This window comes from Dendrobates tinctorius, unplaced genomic scaffold, assembly GCF_039654945.1.
Source record: "Dendrobates tinctorius isolate UK_male_01 unplaced genomic scaffold, ASM3965494v1 ptg000097l, whole genome shotgun sequence".
In the NCBI taxonomy this organism is placed as follows: Eukaryota; Metazoa; Chordata; class Amphibia; order Anura; family Dendrobatidae; genus Dendrobates; species Dendrobates tinctorius.
The window spans coordinates 18,374,792-18,396,173 of NW_027361765.1; the positions used below are offsets into that span (position 1 = coordinate 18,374,792).

The window sequence follows — 21,382 nt, forward strand, 5'->3', positions numbered from 1 at the left end:
TTGTTGGCAAAGTCTTATCCTGATGTATTTCTTCATCGTTTTCCTGCGTGAGAGCCTGGTACTGGTTTCTGAGCAGTATGGGTGCTGACTGCCTCCTGATCCTCCTGCTTCTCTGGGTCACATGTCTCCAATCCTCTGTTTCTTCAGGTGCACTTCGAATTTCTTCTCTTTCTGTAACATGAATAGATAATTCTGCTCTGTCCAAGAACTCTTCACCTTCCTTAATGATCTTCAACGTAGCTAACCTCTCTTCGAGATTTTGCAACTTTTCCTCCAACAGGGTCACAAGCTTGCATTTGTGGCATGTGAAGTTTGGCTTTTCCACTGGTAAATCTGTGAACATGTAGCAAGAAATGCAGCTCACCAAATGGCTCCTGGCCTCTTCCATCTTGAGATTTCTTAAAAAGATGAAAGATGAGCCAAAACCCAGTGATCGTTGAGCTCGCGGAGACTCTTCACTTATCCCAGAAGGCACTGGGAATATGCAAATGATCTCCTCAAGACTCTTCCCCTGGTTTCTCCGATTTCCTCTTTTCAGCTGCAACGGCCAAAACCCAGTGATCGTTGAGCTCGCGGAGACTCTTCACTTATCCCAGAAGGCACTGGGAATATGCAAATGATCTCCTCAAGACTCTTCCCCTGGTTTCTCCGATTTCCTCTTTTCAGCTGCAACGGCCAAAACCCAGTGATCGTTGAGCTCGCGGAGACTCTTCACTTATCCCAGAAGGCACTGGGAATATGCAAATGATCTCCTCAAGACTCTTCCCCTGGTTTCTCCGATTTCCTCTTTTCAGCTGCAACGGCCAAAACCCAGTGATCGTTGAGCTCGCGGAGACTCTTCACTTATCCCAGAAGGCACTGGGAATATGCAAATGATCTCCTCAAGACTCTTCCCCTGGTTTGTGTGAGGTATGTACTTACGGTCTCAGAGCCAGAATCGGGGCGAGGAAGTTCAGCCGGTCATAGTAGATATATTTGCGCTTTACATGACCAGCATCCCCACTTCTGGACCGCTGCTGGCATTCCCGGCGGTACTGGTCCCGGATGCTTCTCCACCGTTTCATCACATCGTCCACTGCAATGTGACAGGAAAGATTGTCAAAATCACATATTTGAGAGGTCACATTTTCAAACAGTAGTCTAGGCATGGGGCCTTATGGGGTGTGCGTTCTACCCATGGTGGCATATGTAATTGGGCCGATACCCAGGGTCTCATTAGCTCCCCTGAAACTAATTTTAGTGGCTAGGAGGATGAGGAGCTTGTGGCCTAACCCCTAATTATGGCTGTGTGAAGCCACGTGTCACATCCTAATGTAACGGCCTCATGAGGCTAATAAAAGTACATGCACAGGAAGGGGGGGGCTGATTGTAGATTCATTTTATAGCGCGCGCTAACGGTAATTATATTTTTATGGTTGCACTTACGAATTTTATGCTGCTCATCACGTGGTCTGTCACCAAAGTCATGGTACATCTGGCGACAGATGCGCCTCCATGACGCCTCCTTTCTTGTGCGGTTCGCATAGTTTGCGTCGCGTGGGTCCCATATTTATGGCCGCTCCTGCACCAGCACAATGAGCATCTCTACATTAATATATGTGGACGCCATGCTGCTGCTGTACTCCGTGGAGGCGTACTTCCTGGATGTCTGGAGCGCTTTTTGAGCTCATTTGCATGTCTACGCTTCCTGATGATGGATTGGCCCATTTCCTCTTCACCAGCCAAAAGACCTGCGTATTGCTCTCAGGTCACACGTGTGTTCCGTGTGTAATGCGTATTTTTTGCGCACCCATAGACTTGCATTGGCGTACTACGGGCGTAGTACGCTGACAATCGCAGCATGCTGCGAGTGGCACGGAGCGTAGGATACGGAGGAGAAATATACGCCTGGTGCGAGTGACCCCATAGAGAATCATTTGTCCGTGTCTAATGCGTGCTTTTAGCGCCTCTCACTCTCCCGTATTCCTCGCCAGTGTGACTCCAGCCTAAGGCTTTTAATACTCATTTGAAGTATCTTACGTCTTCATTTTTTGTGCCAATTAAAATGTCCTTTATGGATTTTTGAATTCATAGAGGTTCTTTGGTTTCCTATAATTATAATGTATTTGAGTGTGAAATTTTATTTGGGGTCCAACTAAAGTTCGGGACTGTCCTCTGCTTCAGAGGTCCCCAACCTTTCAGATTTTGAGAGCCACATTCTTCTCTGAGAGAGGATCGTGAGCCACATTCTTCTCTGAGACAGGGTCTCAAGCCACATTCTTCTCTGAGGCAAGGTCTCAAGCCACATTCTTCTCTGAGAGATGGTCGTGAGCCACATTCTTCTCTGAGAGAGGGTCGCGAGCCACATTCTTCTCTGAGAGAGGGTCGCGAGCTACATTCTTCTCTGAGAGAGGGTCGCAAGCCACATCCAGATCCTGCCCCGCCAACCGTAGTGACACCCAGAGCCTCCATCACCAGTATAATGACATCCAAAGTTTTTCCACTGAAGTCACACGACAGCAGAATGACAATCTCCAGGATTTCCTATCTTACTCGACTCAGATCTGCTCTTCTGTGAGGGCTACATACAAAAGTCACCATGATGAGACCTGCTCTTCATAACTGTTTGCTACATCTGGTGCTAATGCATCAAGCTGGCAGATAGCCACAAGCCATGCATCACGGGCCTGCAAGCCACGTGTGACTCTCAGGCTACAGGTTGGGGACCCCTGCTCTACATCCTTTCATTTTAATCACCTCTGAGTATAAAACCTTACTACTCATTTTCTGCAAAATCAGCTTGCAATTACCATTAGTATATTGAGTTCTCAGTTCCACTCTAGTTTATACTACTTAACCCCTATGTACCCCTTAGCGCAGAATTTTTTAAATTGTTAATTTGCCAAGAAATACAAAGTCAAGCAACTGTTTAAATAATCTGTATTACATTTTTTCTACCATTTTAAAGCTACAGTAAGTTTGTAAAAATGTTATAAATCCATCAGCATTCCTGCTACTGCTTCTGATGGCTGTCTCTACTCTCCCCCTCTTTTCTCTCATTGTTAGAGATAGCAGGAGTGACTGACTGTGTTTAAAAGAGTGCAGAGTTTTCAGGAGTAGCGAGGGATAGTATATACACAGACCTCACATCTAGCTTATATTACTGGGAGGGACACTCCTAAAAGAGAAAAATAAGAATTGTGGATCAGTCCAAAAACTGCATATCACAAGGTCTACAGTCTGCATCCTCTGGAACATCAATTATTAGTTTTTGCCAGAAAGGTGTACACATTTGGTTATTGCAGTGTTTGGTACATGTGCCTTTTATTAGCATTGGTTTTGTAAATAGAAAAGTTCTTTTATTATATTTTCTGAAATAGCTTAAAGGATTTTCTAATTTTTGAACCTAAGTGATATAAATGCCCCGCTTTCCTAGTTTTTCACCAGTAGTAATTAAACTGGAAGAAAGCTTCACTTCTCTCATTCTCTAGTCCATAAAAGCTTTTTTTTATTACACAAGCTTATTGTTGAGGGCCCCAGTGTGTAGATAAAAGACTAACATTGCACTCATCACAATCCCTAACCAGGATGATTAATTCAATGACATTTCATCTCACAGCCACATCGGCTCTACAGTGTTTTTTCGTATGCAAAATCCATTATCCAGATTAAAAAGGAGCATGGTGCACAAGAGCTGGCTATAAACTCTCATCTTTATGCAGAAGAAACTTATGGCTCCTTTCTTTTCTCAAAACCAATAAATCAGGATTGTCTAATGTTTTATCCTTAATCGGACAATGTAATTACAAAAGCCTTTTATATCAGAAAAGTAATAGAAATATTATAAAATAAGTCCTGCAATGTTTTGGGTGGTTTTAAAAGTTGTATTTTTCTGATTTTCACTAGGCATGCACTGTGTGCCGAATTATTAGGCAAGTGAGTTTTTTGACCGCATCATCATTTATAATTTAGATTTTCCAATTCCAAACTATATAACCTTGAATGAAGCAGATAAGGTGATGTGTATTTGTGTAATGGGGGAAGATGGGGCCTAATTATTTAACACCCTTTATCAAGGTGTGCAGAATTATTAGACAGCTGGTTTTTCACAGGCTAAATGGGCCAAAAAAGAGATTTTACTTCTCAGAAAAGTAACATACTGTTATAAGTCTTATAGAGGAGTGCAGTACTCTGGAAATTGGTAATATATTGACTTGTGGTCACAGAACAATCAAACGTTTTGTTGCAAATAGTCAACATGGTCATGTTGCGAAAAAAAAGACCTGTTAACCGCCAAATATTTGAAAAGAATCAAATGCAAAGTTACCAGAAAACCATTATACTCCAGTGCTGTCATACTCCAGACCTCCCTGGAGAGCTCAGAACTACAAGATGTTCAGTGGTCAGAGACATGGCCAAGGTGAGTAGGCTCAAACATGACCACCACTGAACAATACACAGAAATTCAACTTTCAAGACCCGGACAAGAAATCTGTGAGGACAGATTTTTCAACAGTTTTATAGACTGTGACTCTTGACTGGCCAGTTGAATGGGTTTGTGGCTGGATCAGTGATGGGCACAGACCTCCAATTTGACTCAGATGCTATTAGTAATGATGAGCTAGATAGACTTTTCAGGTAAACTCCTAAACCTAATTCCAGTTTTTAGAAGACATTTTCTTCAAGCAGTGATAAATCATAATATTTTTGCAATACAATGCTGCATCTCTTGCATCAAAATACTCCACTGCTTGGCAAGAGATTAAGGAGATAAAGATGATAGAATCGGGACGTGGTTTTCTTCTTGATAACTTTTGGGCCCTTGTTAAATGGTGGACTTACAATGAAGAAAAAGTCTCTATGAACGGTGTCTGGGATGCTGTCTGTTGCTTCCCAAAAAGTTGAACTTAGATCAAGAAACAGACTCCATGGATGAAAAGCTTATGATTGTTATTGAAAATAAGGGGGGATATATATGATTCATTAATATATTTTTTTAAACCCTTTCCGCCATCTGGCGTAATAGTACGCCGATATCGGACTCCCTTCCTTTGATGTGGGCTCTGGCGTTGAGTCCACATCTTTCCCGGGACATGTCCACTGTTTTTAACAGCTGACGTGCCCAGAATAGCCACGGGTGGAATCGCGATCCACCCGAAGCTATTAACCCATTAAATGCCGCTGTCAAACACTGACAGCGGCATTTAACAAGTGCTTCCAGCAATCGCGATGGAAATATGCCCACCGCTGACCCTCTTCACATGATCGTGGGTCGATGGTGTGTTGGCACGACAACCGGAGGTCTCTTGGAGACCTCTATGGTTGTCAGTGCCAGCTTGCTGTGAGCGACACTCAGTGGTCGGTGCTCATAGCGAGTGAGTAAATCTGCTATATAGAGGCGATCTGTTCATCGCCTCTATGTGGCAGAGCCGATCGATTTGTGGCAGCTTCTAGTCTTACTTGGAGACTATTGAAGCATGCCAAAAGTAAAAAAAAAATGTGTTTAAATATATATATATATATATATATAGTCCATCAAAAAAGAAAGCAGAACACCATAGTAGTATTCAATAAAGTGCTTTTTTTAATAGCCCATATGGCTACGTGCCCATGCAGCAACGTTTCGGTTCAATGGGTATGAACCTTTTTCATGCTTTTTGATGGACTGTTTGGCGGTTTGGTATGTAACTGGAGGTCCTGCACCCGAATGTTTTTTCCATTTTGTGCTGTTTTTCAATATATATATATATATATATATATATATATATACATATATAGAATGTGTGTGTTCAAATCACCCCCCTTTCTCCCCATTAAAAATAAAACAATAAAAGTAAAATCAAACGTACACAAATTTGGTATCGTTGCATTCAGAATAACCTGATCTATCAATAAAAAAGGATTAACCTAATCGCTGAATGGCGTACTGAGAAAAAAGTCAAAACGCCATAATTAAAGTCAAAATGCCAGAATTACGTTTTTTGGTCACCGCAACGTTCCATTAAAAATGGTCGATCAAAAGATTGTATCTGCACCAAAATGGTATCATTAAAATCATCAGCCTGGCACGCAAAAGACAAGCTCTTACCCAACCCGAGATCATGAAAAATAGAGACGCTACGTGTATCAGAAAATGGCGCAATTTTTTTTTTTTTAGCAAAATTTTTAATTTTTTTTCACCACTTAGATAAAAAAGAACCTAGACATGTTTGGTGTCTATGAACTCGTAATGACCTGTAGAATCATAATAGCAGGTCAGTGTTAGCATTTAGTGAACTTAGTAAAAAAGTCAAACAAAAAACAAGTGTGGGATTGCACCTTTTTTGCAATTTTACCGCAATTTTTTTCCCGTTTTCTAGTACACGACATGCTAAAACCAATGGTGTCCTTCAAAAGTACAACTCATCCCGCAAAAAATAAGCCCTCACCCGGCCATAAAGTTATGGCTCTGGGAAGGAGGGAAGCAAAAAAGGAAAATGCAAAACCAAAAAAAGCTCCGTGGGTTAAGGGGTTGAATGTCAGAAATGTATCTTTGTACATTTTGAATTATCCCAATAATTCTTCACACATAGACAAAACCTCACTTTTATTGTCTTATATATTCATGTTTCTAGTTTATTAACGTTTTGAATTGATTGACTGCGCTGTAGTAGATTAATTATAAAATTAATCATAAATATGCAAATTGCCTAATTATTGGGCACACAGTGTACAGATATGACTATAATTATTGGTAAATTATGAAAAATGAGCTTTTTTTTTTTTTCATTTTTCCTGCATTGTAAATGCTTAAAGGGGTAGTCCCACGAGCAAAGTTCATTTTAATAGATCTTAGAATAAAATATTGGAGTAATATAATATATTATGTAAGAGTAGTAAAAGGCATGTATATGTAAGAGCAGTAAAAGGCATGTTGCCTATAGCCTAATTTAAATATGTAATAAAAAGGATTAAAAACCTTGTATAATACAGATAAAGTGTGATGCCAACAAAAGTGCTCCTCCAACACTGTAAGATACGCCACGGTGAATTCCTCCACTCACAGTACCTTCCACATGCACGTTATTATGACCCTACTTTACCCCCCTCTCCAAAGTATAGTGACCCCCATCATAGTATAATTCCCCAACTGTTATCTTCACAGAGCTCTCCACACACTACAATGGACCCCACATAGTCCTCCATACAGTATAATGGGCCTACTTAGTCCTCTATATAGTTTAATGGCTCCACATAGTCCTTCATTCAGTATAATGGGTCCTGCATTCCCTTCTAAACAGTATAGTGGACCCACATAGTGCTCCATAGAGTATAATGGCTCCAAATAGTGATCCACACGGTATAGTGGGCCCCACATAGTGCTTCATACAGTATAATGGCCTCACATAGTGTTCCATACAGTATAATGGACCCCACGTAGTGCACCATACAGTATAATGGCCCCATATTGTCCATTATACAGTATAATGGATCCCACATAGTGTTCCATACAGTATAATGGCCCACATAGTCCAATACAGTATAATGGCCCCACATAGTGTTCCATACAGCATAATAGCCCCATATAGTGCTCCATAGAGTTTAATGGGCCTACATAGTGCTCCATACAGTATAATGGCAAAGCATAATGCTCCACACAGATTAATGAGCCCCATATTAAAAAAACAAAAACCTCCCCTCTCCTCGTTCCCCCACTGCTCCGGTCTCCGCAGCGAGTGTTCTGAAGCTCTTCACTGCTCTGCACAGCTGTCACATTCTAATCACGTCATCGTAGGGGAATTATGATGGAGGTGGGAGTGTCATCTGGCGCCCCCTCCTCCACCATTACTTTCAACTGTTTTGGCATCCAAGATTTGGCCCGCTGGCCAGAATTTGATATATGTTTTGTAGAATAAGTCCATGAAAAAAAATAAAAAAATTAGCTAAAACTTCAATTATTTGTCTTATACAGCTAGAGGAATGAGTCTGTGACCTATTATCTCTTCTACCAAATCTTCCTTCCCACCTGTGCTCAACAACTAGGCACTGCTTTAGATTTTATTAGGGATATAATATAGATGTTATAAGATGCAAATATTTTGCAGTTATGTTACCAGGAGATTAAGTATTATTCTCCATTTAAACAATTAAAGGGGTTGTCTGGTACAAATTGATAACTTTATAGTCTCTCTGTGTGACTGCAGCCTTGTGATTCCGCTCATGCACCATATGCTGTGGGGATTCATAGAATGTTAGAGTTGGAAGTGACCTCAAGGGTCACTGTGTCCAACCCCCTGCGCAAAGCAGCGCAGGATTCACTAAACCATCTCAGACAGATGTCTGCCCATCATCTGTTTGAAGACCCATTGAAGGAGAACTCGCCACCTCTCGTGGCATCCTGTTCCACTCTTTGATCATTCTCACTGTCCAAAAGTTTTTTCTTATCTAATCTGTGTCTCCTCCCTTTCAGTTAAATTTCAATATCTCTCGCGTTTCCATGTGCAAATGAGAATAAAGCCCCCGTTACACACTGCGATATCGCTAGCAATATCGCTGCAAAGTCACCGATTTTGTGACGTTGCAGCGATATTGCTAGCGATATCGCTGCATGTGATACTTACCTCCGACCGGCTCCCCCGCTGGTTATCGCTGATCGCGCGAGAAGCTGCTGGACCATTCCTCGTCGGTCACTTCCTGCGGCGCTTCCTGCTGTGACGACGAGCGACGCGTGGAGCCGGGCGGGAGGACGCAGGATCGCCGCGTCTGACAGGTAAGTAGCTACCCCCGTCCCCAGCGATGTCGCTAGTGAGATCTGCCTGAGTGGCAGCTCACTAGCGACCACCTAGCGATGCACCAGCGATCCTGACCGCGTCATATCGCTAGTCGGGATCGCTGGTGCATCGCTAGGTGTAACGGTACCCTAAGTACCCCTCCTCTTCTCCTTGTACACTGCCCCTATTGGTCAAACAATCAGTAGATTTGGTTTCCAGTACCATCTCTATGCTGATGACACCCAATTATACGCTTCTTCTCCTGACATCACGCCAGCCTTTCTAGAAAACACTGGCGATTGTCTAAACGCTGTGTCTAATATCATGTCCTCACTATATCTGAAACTGAACCTGTCAAAGACTGAACTCCTTGTGTTTCCTCCCGCTACTAATGTACCTACACCCGACATTGCCATTTCCGTCTGTGGTTCCACTATTACTCCCCAGCAACATGCCCGCTGTCTTGGGGTCATACTTGATTCCGAGCTTTCCTTTGCCCCCCACATTCGATCACTGGCTCGCTCTTGTTATCTGCACCTCAAAAACATTTCTAGAATTCGACCTTTTCTTACTTTTGACTCTGCAAAAACTCTTACTGTTTCTCTTATTCATTCTCGTCTCGACTATTGTAACTCTCTTCTAATCGGTCTCCCTCTTACAAAACTCTCCCCTCTCCAATCTGTCTTGAATGCTGCAGCCAGGATCATATTCCTCACCAATCGTTACACCGATGCCTCTACCTTGTGCCAGTCATTACACTGGCTACCCATCCACTCCAGAATTCAGTATAAACCTATTACCCTCACCCACAAAGCCCTCCATGGCTCAGCACCACCCTACATCTCCTCCCTTGTTTTAGTATACCACCCTACCCGCGCCCTCCGTTCTGCTGATGACCTGAGGTTGGTATCCTCAATAGTCAGAACCTCCCACTCCCGTCTCCAAGACTTTACACGTGCCGCGCCAATTCTTTGGAATGCACTTCCCAGGTCAATACGATTAGTCCCCAATCCCCACAATTTTAAGCGTGTCCTGAAAACGCATTTATTCAGACTGGCCTATCGCCTCAACACATTAACCTAACCTATCCCTGTGTGGCAGAGCCAAAAGTTTTACCATAACCAGGTTCCCAGCATCATGTTCCCACATGCTTTATGCATCCATTAGCCCTCTGTGTCTGTACTGTTACACACTTAACATTATGGCTGGTCCATACAATCAGGGCAACTGTTACCACCCACCTTTCGTGTCTACCTCTTTCCTCATAGACTGTAAGCTTGCGAGCAGGGCCCTCACTCCTCTTGGTATTTGTTATAATCTACTGTATGTGATTATTGTTATGCTGTAATGTCTATTGTCTGTACAAATCCCCTCTGAAATGTAAAGTGCTGCGGAATATGTCGGCGCTATAAAAATAAAATTTATTATTATTATTATTAAGTATGATCCCTTTACACTGTGACATTCCTTCAGATCTTTCCTTTCTGATTGTAAGCTGAACATTCCCAGATCTTTTAACTGTTCCTTGTAGGAAAAACTTTGCAGCCCGCTCACCATCCTGGTTGCTCTTCTCTGAACTTGCTCCAGTTTTTCAATGTCTTTTTTAAAATGTGGGGCAGAGACCAGGGCACAGTATACCAGTATTGCCCATTAGTGCTTCTTAGGCAGAATACATATTCTTTTCTTTTTTTGTAATTTAATTACACTTTGATTATGTGGGGTGAGCTGTTAATGGTAAGAATCCAACAATGGTATTTTAATTTCTTTTTGAGCATAGTTTCACGGGAACTAAGCACTTGAATGATTTCTGTAAAATTAATATTCTATATGTGTTTTTTTTCAGGTTGGAATTTGTTGGCATTATCAGTAGATCAAGGCCACGCTATCATCCTTCAGGAAGCTTTTTCACGCTTCATCAATTCTTCATTTCCTAGGAACATGGTTGACAGTTTGATTGTATCTTTACGGTGAGTTGTTCATCATTGTTGCTAGAGACCTGTGTTCCCTTAAGTTCTGTTTTGTAAGGCACAATGCATGACTTCTAATGTATTTATCATGTCACTTTTCCAAAAAACCATGTCAAAGACTCTTGTATGTGATTACAGCTGCTTTTAACCTTTTTTGGTGTAATCTGAAACTTGTGGGAATATCAGTTCAGACTGTATTGTAGCATAAGTTCCTGAATTTATATTGACCTAATTATATATAGTGTGTGTGTGTATAAAAATGAAAAAAAAGTACTTTACTTATCTTACACTGATCCGGAGTCACATCCTATCATGTATGTGGTCCAAAGCAAGATTCACAATTCTGCAAATTGTTGTTATCACTTACTATATAGTGCCTGGTGTAAATACCGTATTTTTCGGACATACTTTTTTCCTCCTAAAATGTGGAGCATAAAGGGGGGTGCGTCTTATAGTCCTGATGTACCGGCTCTGGCAGTGGTGGGGAGGTGGTGGAGCAGCATCGGTAAAGCAGCAGGTCGCAGAGGTATGAGCTGGCTGCTGCAGCTAATTCCTGTACCAGCTGCTAAAGAGAAATGAATATTCACTGCATTCCACGGCCATGGGCGTGGAAGACAATGAATATTAATTTCTCTTTAATAGCATACTGGTAAGATTGGCCCCAATCCCCGTCCTGGTATGCATGGCCCCATCAGAAAACATTACACTTACCTTCCTGGAGCGCCCTCACAGCATGTTGTTCCGATTCCAGCAGCTGCTGACACTGTGCTTGCTATAAAAGAGCAATGAATACTCACTGCTCTCCACACAAACAGTCCCGGCATGCAGAGCAGTGAGTATTCCGGCAGCTGCCCTTTAGCTTGCAAGCAGCACATGATGTTCATGCCTTGCGCTACTTACAAGCATAAAGCAGCTGCTGGCATTGGAACAAAATGCTGCAAGGAAGCACCGGGAAGGTAAGTGTAATGTTTTTTTTTAATGTTTTCTGATGGGCTCTTGCATACCAGGAAGAAGGTGGAGACCAATCATACCAGGATAAGGATGGGGCCATGCATACCAGGACTGGGATGGGGACCATGCATACTAGGACAAGATGTGGGCCCTGCATACCAGGGTAAGGATGAGCGCAGTCATTCCTGCCAGGATAGCGATGAGGGGGACCATTCCTACAAGGATAGGGATGAGGGGGCCATGCCTACCAGACTAGAGATAAGGGGGACATGCATACCAGATTAGGGATAAGGGGGCACACACTAGGATACGGATGAGGGAGCCATGCATACCAGGATAAGGATGAGGGCCATGCATACCAGGGTAGGGATAAGGGTGGCCATGCAGACCAGGATAGGGATGAGAGCCATATGTATCAGGATGAGGATGAGAGTACCATATATACCAGGATAGGGGATATTAAGTACAGAATTAACCACATTTTTTGCTTCAATTTATTTTTTCTAATTTCCTCTTCTAAAACCTAGGTGCGTCTTATGGTCCGGAGAGTCTTATAGTCCAAAAGATACAGTATACGGTAACTCTTTTCAGAAATGTCCAGATATTCAGACAGAAGAAATTGGCAGATGTAAGCCCTGAGGTTGGGGATTGTGAATTCAGTTATGGGTTCTAGTTCAGGCTGATGATTCAATCACTTTAATAAAAAAAAATTTGCAAGTTAATGATCATCCCGGTACATAACTAAAGACAAAAGAGAATGTGCACAACACACCAAGTCCAACTATAATAATAAAATAATAACTGACCGGGACAACAGTGTCTGGCACAATATGAAGCAAAAAAATGGTGTAAGCTTCAAATGCAATCAAATATATAAAATAAAATCTCAGTTGTTTTTGCAGACATTATAGAGCACTGCCACTCAGTTCTAAGGCCTCATTCACACGTCAGAATTTTTCACGTATGCAAAAAAAATAGTGCCAGTGTCATCAGTGTTTTCGATCTGTGTGTCATCAGTGTTTTCCATGGATAAATAAATGAGGCCTAACGAGGATATAAGTTCCTTGTTCTGCCTATCTCTGTTTATTGTGGTCCTGTGATATGGAACTCTACAATTGTCAGCCCCGCTTGATTGGGACAACCGTGTCTAATAATAGGAAACAAAAATATTAGTGTAAACCACAAGAGTAGTCAAATATCTAAAATAAAAAAAGTTGCTTTATTGCAGACATTAGAGAGCACTGCCACTCCACTCTAAGGCCTAATTCACACGTCAGTATTTTTCATGTATGCGAAAAAAAAATTTTTTGCCGGTGTCCTCAATGTTTTCGATCTGTGTGTCATCATAGTTTGGCCAATGTATCATCAGATCAGTGTTTTTCATGGATAAATAAAGAAATAAGGCCTAATGGGGATATACTGTAAATGTATAGTTTCACCTAGCGACTCACCAGCGATCCCGACCAGCGATATGACGCGGTCAGGATCGCTGGTGCATCGCTAGGTGGTCGCTAGTGAGCTGCCACACAGGCAGATCTCACTAGCGACATCGCTGGGGTCGGTGATCGCTACTTACCTGTCAGACGAGGCGATCCTGCGTCCTCCCGCCTGGCTCCAAGCGTCGCTCATCGTCACAGCAGGAAGCGCCGCAGGAAGTGACCGATGAGGAATGATCCAGGAGCATCTCGCACGACCAGCGATGAGCAGCGGGGGAGCCGGTCGGAGGTAAGTATCACATGCAGCGATATCGCTAGTAATATCGCTGCAACGTCACAAAATCGGTGACTTTACAGCGATATTACTAGCGATATCGCAGTGTGTAACGGGGGCTTAAGTGTCTTGTTCTGCGGATCTCTTCTTACTGTGCTCCTGCCATGTGGAACTCTGCAAGCGACCCCTGCAGCTAACTGCTGGAGTTATGTGATCAAGAGACTGGTGGAGGACTAGAGAAGAATCAAATGGGAGCGGCAAGAGATTGGTAATGCAAATAATACTCTTAGCTATTTTAGACTATTGTAAGCAGTTTGTAAAAAAATGCTACAGGGTTGGACACCCCCTCTTACAACTTATTATCTCTATTATGTACGTTGCGCTGTATTTTCCACCCACTGAACACATCTAAACTTCATTGCCAGAAATAGAAGGAAACCTCACTCAGTGTATCAACAGGTACATTGAGCTCCACATGACCCCATTGTGAAAAGGATTATGTTTTTCTGAATTAATGAAGCAAATGTTTCCCTTTTTACTTGTGTGTACAGTGTAAGGAGACGTCATTATGAAAGAATGCGGCATCTGTAATCACTAGTCGATGTACTGGTATGCGGCTGGAATGCTGGGGTGAATATTAAATTATCTTTACATTACCGGCTCTGTTTTTCTTTGCAGATTGGTCAGCTCCATAGTATTGTTAGGATTTCAGCTGGTTTTCTCACAGCTGTCAGTTGACCACAGAAAGGTAAGAAATCTCGACTTTTCACTTCGTAATGTAATTTTCAGCCTGTGCAGCAGCACAAGAGTGATCAGCGGTCCCCCTTTAGCTTATATGTTTCCATTTGTAGAAAAATCATCTTGGGTCCTTTACTGAATAAACTTGCATATTTAAACTTTGGGCACCCGAGCTTACACGGGCTTCAGTAAATCCAGTGACAACATTTATTTTGGTCTGTTGCTAATCTCTCCTAATTTAGCAAATAAAATTTACCGTGGTTAAAAATAAGCTCTTTTATATTTTTGGAGGTGTTTATTTTTGGAGGTTCAGCATTGCGAAGATGAGCATGCTTGACCTCTATTCCATTCATTGTCAGTGGGACTGTCGAAAATAGCTGAGCTCTGTACTCGGCTATTTCCAGCAGTCCCATAGACAATGAATGAAATGAAGATCAAGCTTGCTCACCTTTCACTCTCTTCAAGACAAGGCTCTACAGAGCCCCATTTTGTGGATCTCCAATCACTGGGATCCCCAATCACGAACAAATTATCCTCTATTTTATGTGTAGGGGATATACTACTATTTTTGGGATACCACTTTTTCCATACGACTATGTGCCTAAGGTCGGGGTCACACTTGCGACTGCAATGCGAGAAACTCGTGCGTGTCTCTTGCCTCAATACCCGGCACTTAGTCATCAGCACTATGTACGTAATTACATTTGCTTATTTTGCCTTTATACTCCATTAATTCTTCACTTTTCTCTGCTCTATGTAGAAATAAAAAGTCTCTTTTTACTGCATGAATCATTCCCCTCTTCAACTCCTGACCCAGCTGCTCCCTCTTCCACTTGCCAGGGACTTTTGCAGTTACTTCTGACTCATGCAGGGACAAGAGACTTCCTGTTTCAAGATAGCGCTTAGAAGGATTCAGCTAGTCAATTTTTAATCATGTGATGCCATAGACCTAATGGAAAAGAGAAGATTTAGCTGGGTAGAAAGGCAAAACGAGCAATTGTAAGTACACACAGTTATTAAATAATATGATGGCTGCAATATATTAAGAGGATAAAATCTTTGATGGGAGGACTGCTTCTTTAAAGAAGACTTTGGGAACACTGTTCTTAGGATGGGAGTGTTTTTGACAGATTCATGAAATACAACTTTTACCAAATGTCATATTTTTATGGTCCATCTAACTCCGGTCACTGCCTGGTGTAAGGTTTCTGAATGAGTTTTCAGTTTGACACATTTTTTGCAACTTTGGTGCTAAAAAAAACGCAAAAACTGGTTAAAGACAAGCATAAAGAGCACTTTAGACTGTGTCGAATTCATGAACTGCTTTCGCTATTTTGAAGTATGTGGCGCCAAACTGTTGGTGAAACTGATTTCCATAAATTGGAGTGATGAATTGGCCCATATTGTAGTTTGCAGAAATGCGATGCGTTTGTGGGTGCCAGTTTAACAACATTGTTTTATAAATCACCTGCAAGTCCTTATCTTGTCTCAGGTTGGCATACCTTCTATTATATGTTTGAGGCCATGTATCTTTCTACTGAAGACATTAAAGACTAAAGTCCTGCCAACGTGCTATCTTTTGAGGTGTTGTTTATAATATAAATGGCAGAGTCCTATGTACAGTTAGATCCATATATATTTGGACAGAGACAACATTTTTCTAATTTTGGTTCTAGACATTACCACAATGAATTTTAAACAAAACAATTTAGATGTAGTTGAAGTTCAGACTTTGAGCTTTCATTTGAGGGTATCAACATTAAAATTGGATGAAGGGTTTAGGAGTTTTAGCTCCTTAACATGTGCCACCCTGTTTTTAAAGGGACTAAAAGTAATTGGACAATTGACTCCAAAGCTATTTCATGGACAGGTGTGGGCAATCCCTTTGTTATGTCATTCTCAAATAAGCAGATAAAAGGCCTGTAGTTGATTTGAGGTGTGGTGCTTGCATTTGGAAGGTTTTGCTGTGACGGAAACAAGTGGTCAAAGGAGCTCTCCATGCAGGTGAAACAAGCCATCCTTAAGCTGCAAAAACAGAAAAAACCCATCCGAGAAATTGCTACAAAATTAGGAGTGGCAAAATCTACAGTTTGGTACATACTGAGAAAGAAAGAAAGCACTGGTGAACTCATCAATGCAAAAAGACCTGGGCGACCACGGAAGACAGCAGTGGTGGATGATCGCAGAATAATCTCCATGGTGAAGAGACTTCACAATAGCCAACCAAGTGAACAACACTCTCCAGGAGGTAGGCGTATCAATCTACCACAAAGAGAAGACTGCATGAAAGTAATTACAGAGGGTTCACTGCATGGTGCAAGCCACTCATAAGCATCAAGAATAAAAAGGCTAGACTGGACTTTGCGAAAAAACATCTAAAAAAGCCAGCACAGTTCTGGAAGAACATTCTTTGGACAGATGAAACCAAGATCAACCTCTACCAGAATGATGGAAAGAGAAGAGTATGGCAAAGGCGTGGTACAGCTCATGATCCAAAGCATACCACATCATCTGTAAAACACAGCGGAGGCAGTGTGATGGCTTGGGCATGCATGGCTGCCAGTGGCATTGGGTCACTAGTGTTTATTGATGATGTGACACAGGACAGAAGCAGCCGAATGAATTCTGAGGTATTCAGAGCCATACTGTGTGCTCAGATCCAGCCAAATGCAGCCAAACTGATTGGTCGTCGTTTCATACTACAGATGGACAATGACCCAAAACATAAAGCCAAAGCAACCCAGGAGTTTTTAAAACAAAGAAGTGGAATATTCTTGAATGGCCAAGTCAGTCACCTGATCTCAACCCAATTGAGCATGCATTTCACTTGTTAAAGACTAAACTTCAGACAGAAAGGTCAACAAACAAACAGCAACTGAAAACCACCACAGTAAAGGCCTGGCAGAGCATCAAAAAGGAGGAAACACAGCATTTGGTGATGTCCATGAGTTCAAGACTACAGGCAGTCATTGCCAACAAAGGGTTTTCAACCAAGTACTAGAAATGAACATTTTATTTACAATTATTTAATCTATCCAATTACTTTTGGTCCCTTTAAAAACAGGGTGGCACATGTTAAGGAGCTGAAACTCCTAAACCCTTCATCCAATTTTAATGTGGATACCCTCACATGAAAGCTGAAAGTCTGAACTTCAACAGCATCTGAATTGTTTTGTTTAAAATTCATTGTGGTAATGTCTAGAACCAAAATTAGAAAAATGTTGTATGCCGTAGATAGGGGTAAATGGGTTATGTTCTTGAAGTATTAGGCTTTTTTCACACGTTGCATTTTTGCTGTTTATTTTTTTCTGCAGGCAAAACCTGCTCTCTTGGCAGTAAAGAAGCTGCTTACAAAAAGCAGGTTTTGCTGCGATTTTTGCTGTGTTTGTGTTGCGTTTTTCAAGATCCCAAAGTTCAGCTTTGCTTCCACCACAGAAGCTTGATTACAGCTCACTAATGTAAGACATATGTGAAACCATATGTACAAGTCCCCTCTGAAATGTAAAGTGCTGCGGAATATGTCGGCGCTATAGAAATAAAATGTATTATTATTATTAAACCATAAAACCATTTTTGGAAAAAAAAAGGTAATTTCATAAAATTATTTAGTGGAAAAGGGTTTTTATGTCTAAAAAAAAAATAGTGACTATTCTGAACAAGAAAGTTAATGAACCAATACACAATTAAAATGTAACATTAGGGGGAGGTGAATTGGTTGAGAATAGTTTACCAAAGACATTGGCAGAGCATTGAGTTGTCATGGTTTATTTAGAATGCTGGGCAGGTGGTGTAGGAGTTAATGGGGAGAGCCTCTCTTTGGGTCTGGGGAGGTTTTTTATAGCTTCAGGGGAGTGCAGTCCCCTGTCGTTTATACTCCTAGTTGAGTGTGTATAACCCCTGGCTACGACTCTGACCCTTCTTGAGCATACCCCTCCTGTACCGCGCTGCTCGTTCTGTGTATGACCCTTGGCTACGTTGATTGACCTGCCTCTGTACTTCCCTCCTGTACCTCGCCGCCCGCCCCGTGTATGACCCGATTGCATGCTTCACTACTGTAATTCTCTGTGCCACATCATTCCCTGTACAGCTGGTAGCGTCCCGGGAGCTTGTCCGTAGCTCCGCCCACTCCCTCTGATGCGCGGTCACGTGACCGCAGGTCCTGCGACCTCTGGGAGTCTCACCACTGCTCCGCCCTCCCCGCAGGTCCTACAGCCAAGTTACTGTGGCCAGCGCTGCAGACTCTCACCGCAATGAGTAAACACTCTGCTGCCTGTTAATCAGCCCTGGTTTCCCGAGTGACAGCGCTAGCTAGCTGTCACTCTGACATGAGATTGTAGGACACTGTTCACACTTTGGTCAGCCCTTGAGTTGGTCAGGCATTGTTCAATTTCATGCCTTGGTCATCCAATGTTTACTTTACACACATAACTAATTTAATTGAACTGAACTAATCCTAATTAAATTGTACTACTCCTAACTGTTATTCTCAGGTGATGAGACCGAGACATGGTTTAAAATTGGGAAAATCACAAAAACAAATGGATTTCACATTCTGCTGTACCTGCCTTTTCACTAAAAACACAGCAAAACCTGATACCTGCATTTTTTACTGCGTTTTTGCTGTGTTTTTGCACTTACCTATTGCTTTCTCTGGGTGAAAGCATGCTGAAAAAAATGTTGAAAAAATATTGAAAGAAGTGACATGTAATTTTCCAATTCAGTCAGGGAAAAAAAAACAATGAGTGTGCATGAGATTTCTAAAATTTCATAGCTTCTGACGGTATCTTAAAACACAGCTTAAAATATGCATAACAAACGCAGCAAAAATGCAATGTGCACACGTTCCAGATTTGGTGTGTTTTGGTGCATTTTTGCCATGTAGATTTGCTAGAAAAACCTGAAGTAGTCCTGATGCCAGCAAATTCAATGAGTAACTTGTAGTGTCATGCACACGTTGCTTATTTTTGTCTTGCAGATCTGGTGCAGAGAGCAAAGCTTGGAGAGTCTCCCTATACATGAAAACATAACTTTTAATCCCAAACTTAAAAAGGACAAAAAACATGACACATGAAAAACCAAATGAATAAAGTGCTCGTGCGAACCAGTACTCGATTAAAAAATGGTTTGGTCTCACCAATATAAGCAGGCGTGTGCTCCACAGTGGATTCAGTTCTGACCAGTTGTACAAGGGAGAGAGAGATAGAAGGGGCGTCAAAAAAGTTATAAAATAGTTTTATACTAGCTCCCTGTCGTGGCCTCTGCGTTGCTCCCGTCCTAACAAGTCTATCCTGCTATGGACAATCCACCATCCAAAAAGTAAAAAGGGAGTATCCCCCACATCAATAAAGGGTATAAATCTCCCTACACGTTTCTTCCCCAGTCTTGGGGATTCATCAGGGGAGTTGGAGAAAAATGGGCCTGTGGGACCCAAAACATATCTCAAATATCCATCTGCATCCAGGGACCCTGCAGTGGCCGGGTAATTCCTAAGAGATGTAACTGTCTGTGTCACTGCCTATAGTGAAAGATTTGATGCAGAAAATAATCTGCAGCATGTCAATTTTCTGTGCGTTTTTACCATGTGTTTTTCACCATTGACTTCAACTCAAATCAGTCAAAAACCCAGGTCCAAAATGCGCTGTTTTTCCTGCCAAGAGATTCAGAAATGGTGTTGAAATTTCTGCATCCATTTACTCAATGTGTGCACATAGCCTTAGCCCAGTGTTGAAAGAATATTAACATTTCGTGTCTTGTATTATAGTTGTAATTGTATATAAAATTGTGTGCCTCATGAAATTATGCTGTGCGTTAATACAAGCTGGTATTTGGATTAATGACTAATCTGCATGGTTACAAAGCCATAAAATAAAGCCCTAAAGCAATTTAGCTAATGGGAGGTAACAGATACATCAACTACATGGAAACCACACTTCTCCTTCAGTCCTCTCTGGTGCTGTCAATGGCATATGGGCATGGAATTAGATTATATTCTTTTCTCAATAGGCAGCGAAGTTCAAAAAATTGCAGATTTTTAGGACAGATATGCCAGAAAACTGACTTTAAAGATGAACTAACTTATTTCTGTTATATTTCTTTGTACCATGGAAAGTTAGAGAATGTTGCAAATCACTTTATCAAGAGATTTGACTAAATTTCTGTAAAAAAAAATTGCATGGTAATAGCTCAAAACCTCTGCTTTCTCCCCAGTCTGTTTGCCTGCACGCTATCAGAATTGAATCATTTGGAGTACAGAAGATGGCAGTGAAATGGTGAGTACCTGTATCACAGAGAGTTCGCTCACACTTGCGTATAAATCAGACGAGTGCAATCCAATAAAAAAAAAAGTCGCATTGCACTTAGACCAATGTTATTCAGTGAGGCAGGGCTGATCTGTGTATGTTATTCTCAGCTGTATCCAGCATGAGAAAAGAATTGCAGCATGCTGAAATCGGACAGTGCAAAAAAAATTGCCTGCTTTTCGGAGCATCAGTACGGCATCAGATTATTACGGATACATTACAATTCTGTAGTATTGCAATCTGTAAATGGTCCAGTAAAGAATTAATAGCTGCTGAGGTATAAAACCGATTTTCTCATGCAGAATATAGCTGAGAAAAAATATGCAGATCTACACTGCCTCATTAAATAACATTGGTCCAAGTGCAATACCTTGCACTGCCCTCATCCAATTTTTACCCTTGTGTGAGTAAGCTCTAAGGCTGAGGACAGTCGTACCTGCTACAGGAGATTCTTCTGAAAAATGCTGACAATTTCACTGCCATCATCTGTACTCGAATTGAGCTTGCTCTGTTATTAATGCAGGCGAATAGACTAGTGAAAAGCAGGGCGTTGGAACCCACTTACATGCCATGCAATACAGTTGTGCTGAAAAGTTTACATACCCTGGCAGAATTTTTGCTTTCTTGGCATTTTTTTCAGAGAATATGAATAATAACACCAAAACTTTTTCTCCACTCATGGTTAGTGGTTGGGTGAAGCCATTTATTGTCAAACTACTGTGTCTTCTCTTTTTAAATCATAATGACAACCCAAAATATTCAAATGACCCCGATCAAAAGTTTACTTAGTCTAATGATTTTGGCATGATAACATTCACAGAAGTTGACACAAATGGGTTTGAATAGCTACTAAAGGTAACATCTTCACCTGTGACCTGTTTGCTTGTAATCAATGTGTGCATAAAAGCTCAGTGAGTTTCTGGGATCCAGACAGACTCTTGCATCCTTCATCCAGCCACTGATGTTTCTGGATTGTGAATCATGGGGA

The 21,382-nt window shown here is 41.7% G+C and overlaps 1 protein-coding gene across 2 annotated transcripts in view; it reads left to right on the forward strand.

Annotated features, from left to right (window-relative positions):
* The window catches only part of THSD4 (thrombospondin type 1 domain containing 4), a 1,135,048-nt gene that overhangs the window by 96,019 nt on the left and 1,017,647 nt on the right, over positions 1 to 21,382 (forward strand). The window contains exons 2-3 of one of the 2 annotated variants that reach the window (XM_073586946.1): positions 10,573 to 10,696; positions 14,036 to 14,105. In XM_073586946.1, the coding sequence (XP_073443047.1) occupies positions 10,668 to 10,696; positions 14,036 to 14,105 (99 nt within the window). In that variant the 5' untranslated portion in view covers positions 10,573 to 10,667. Of the gene's footprint in view, positions 1 to 10,572; positions 10,697 to 14,035; positions 14,106 to 21,382 lie in introns of those variants that run through there. The other variant, XM_073586947.1, reaches the window with a different exon arrangement.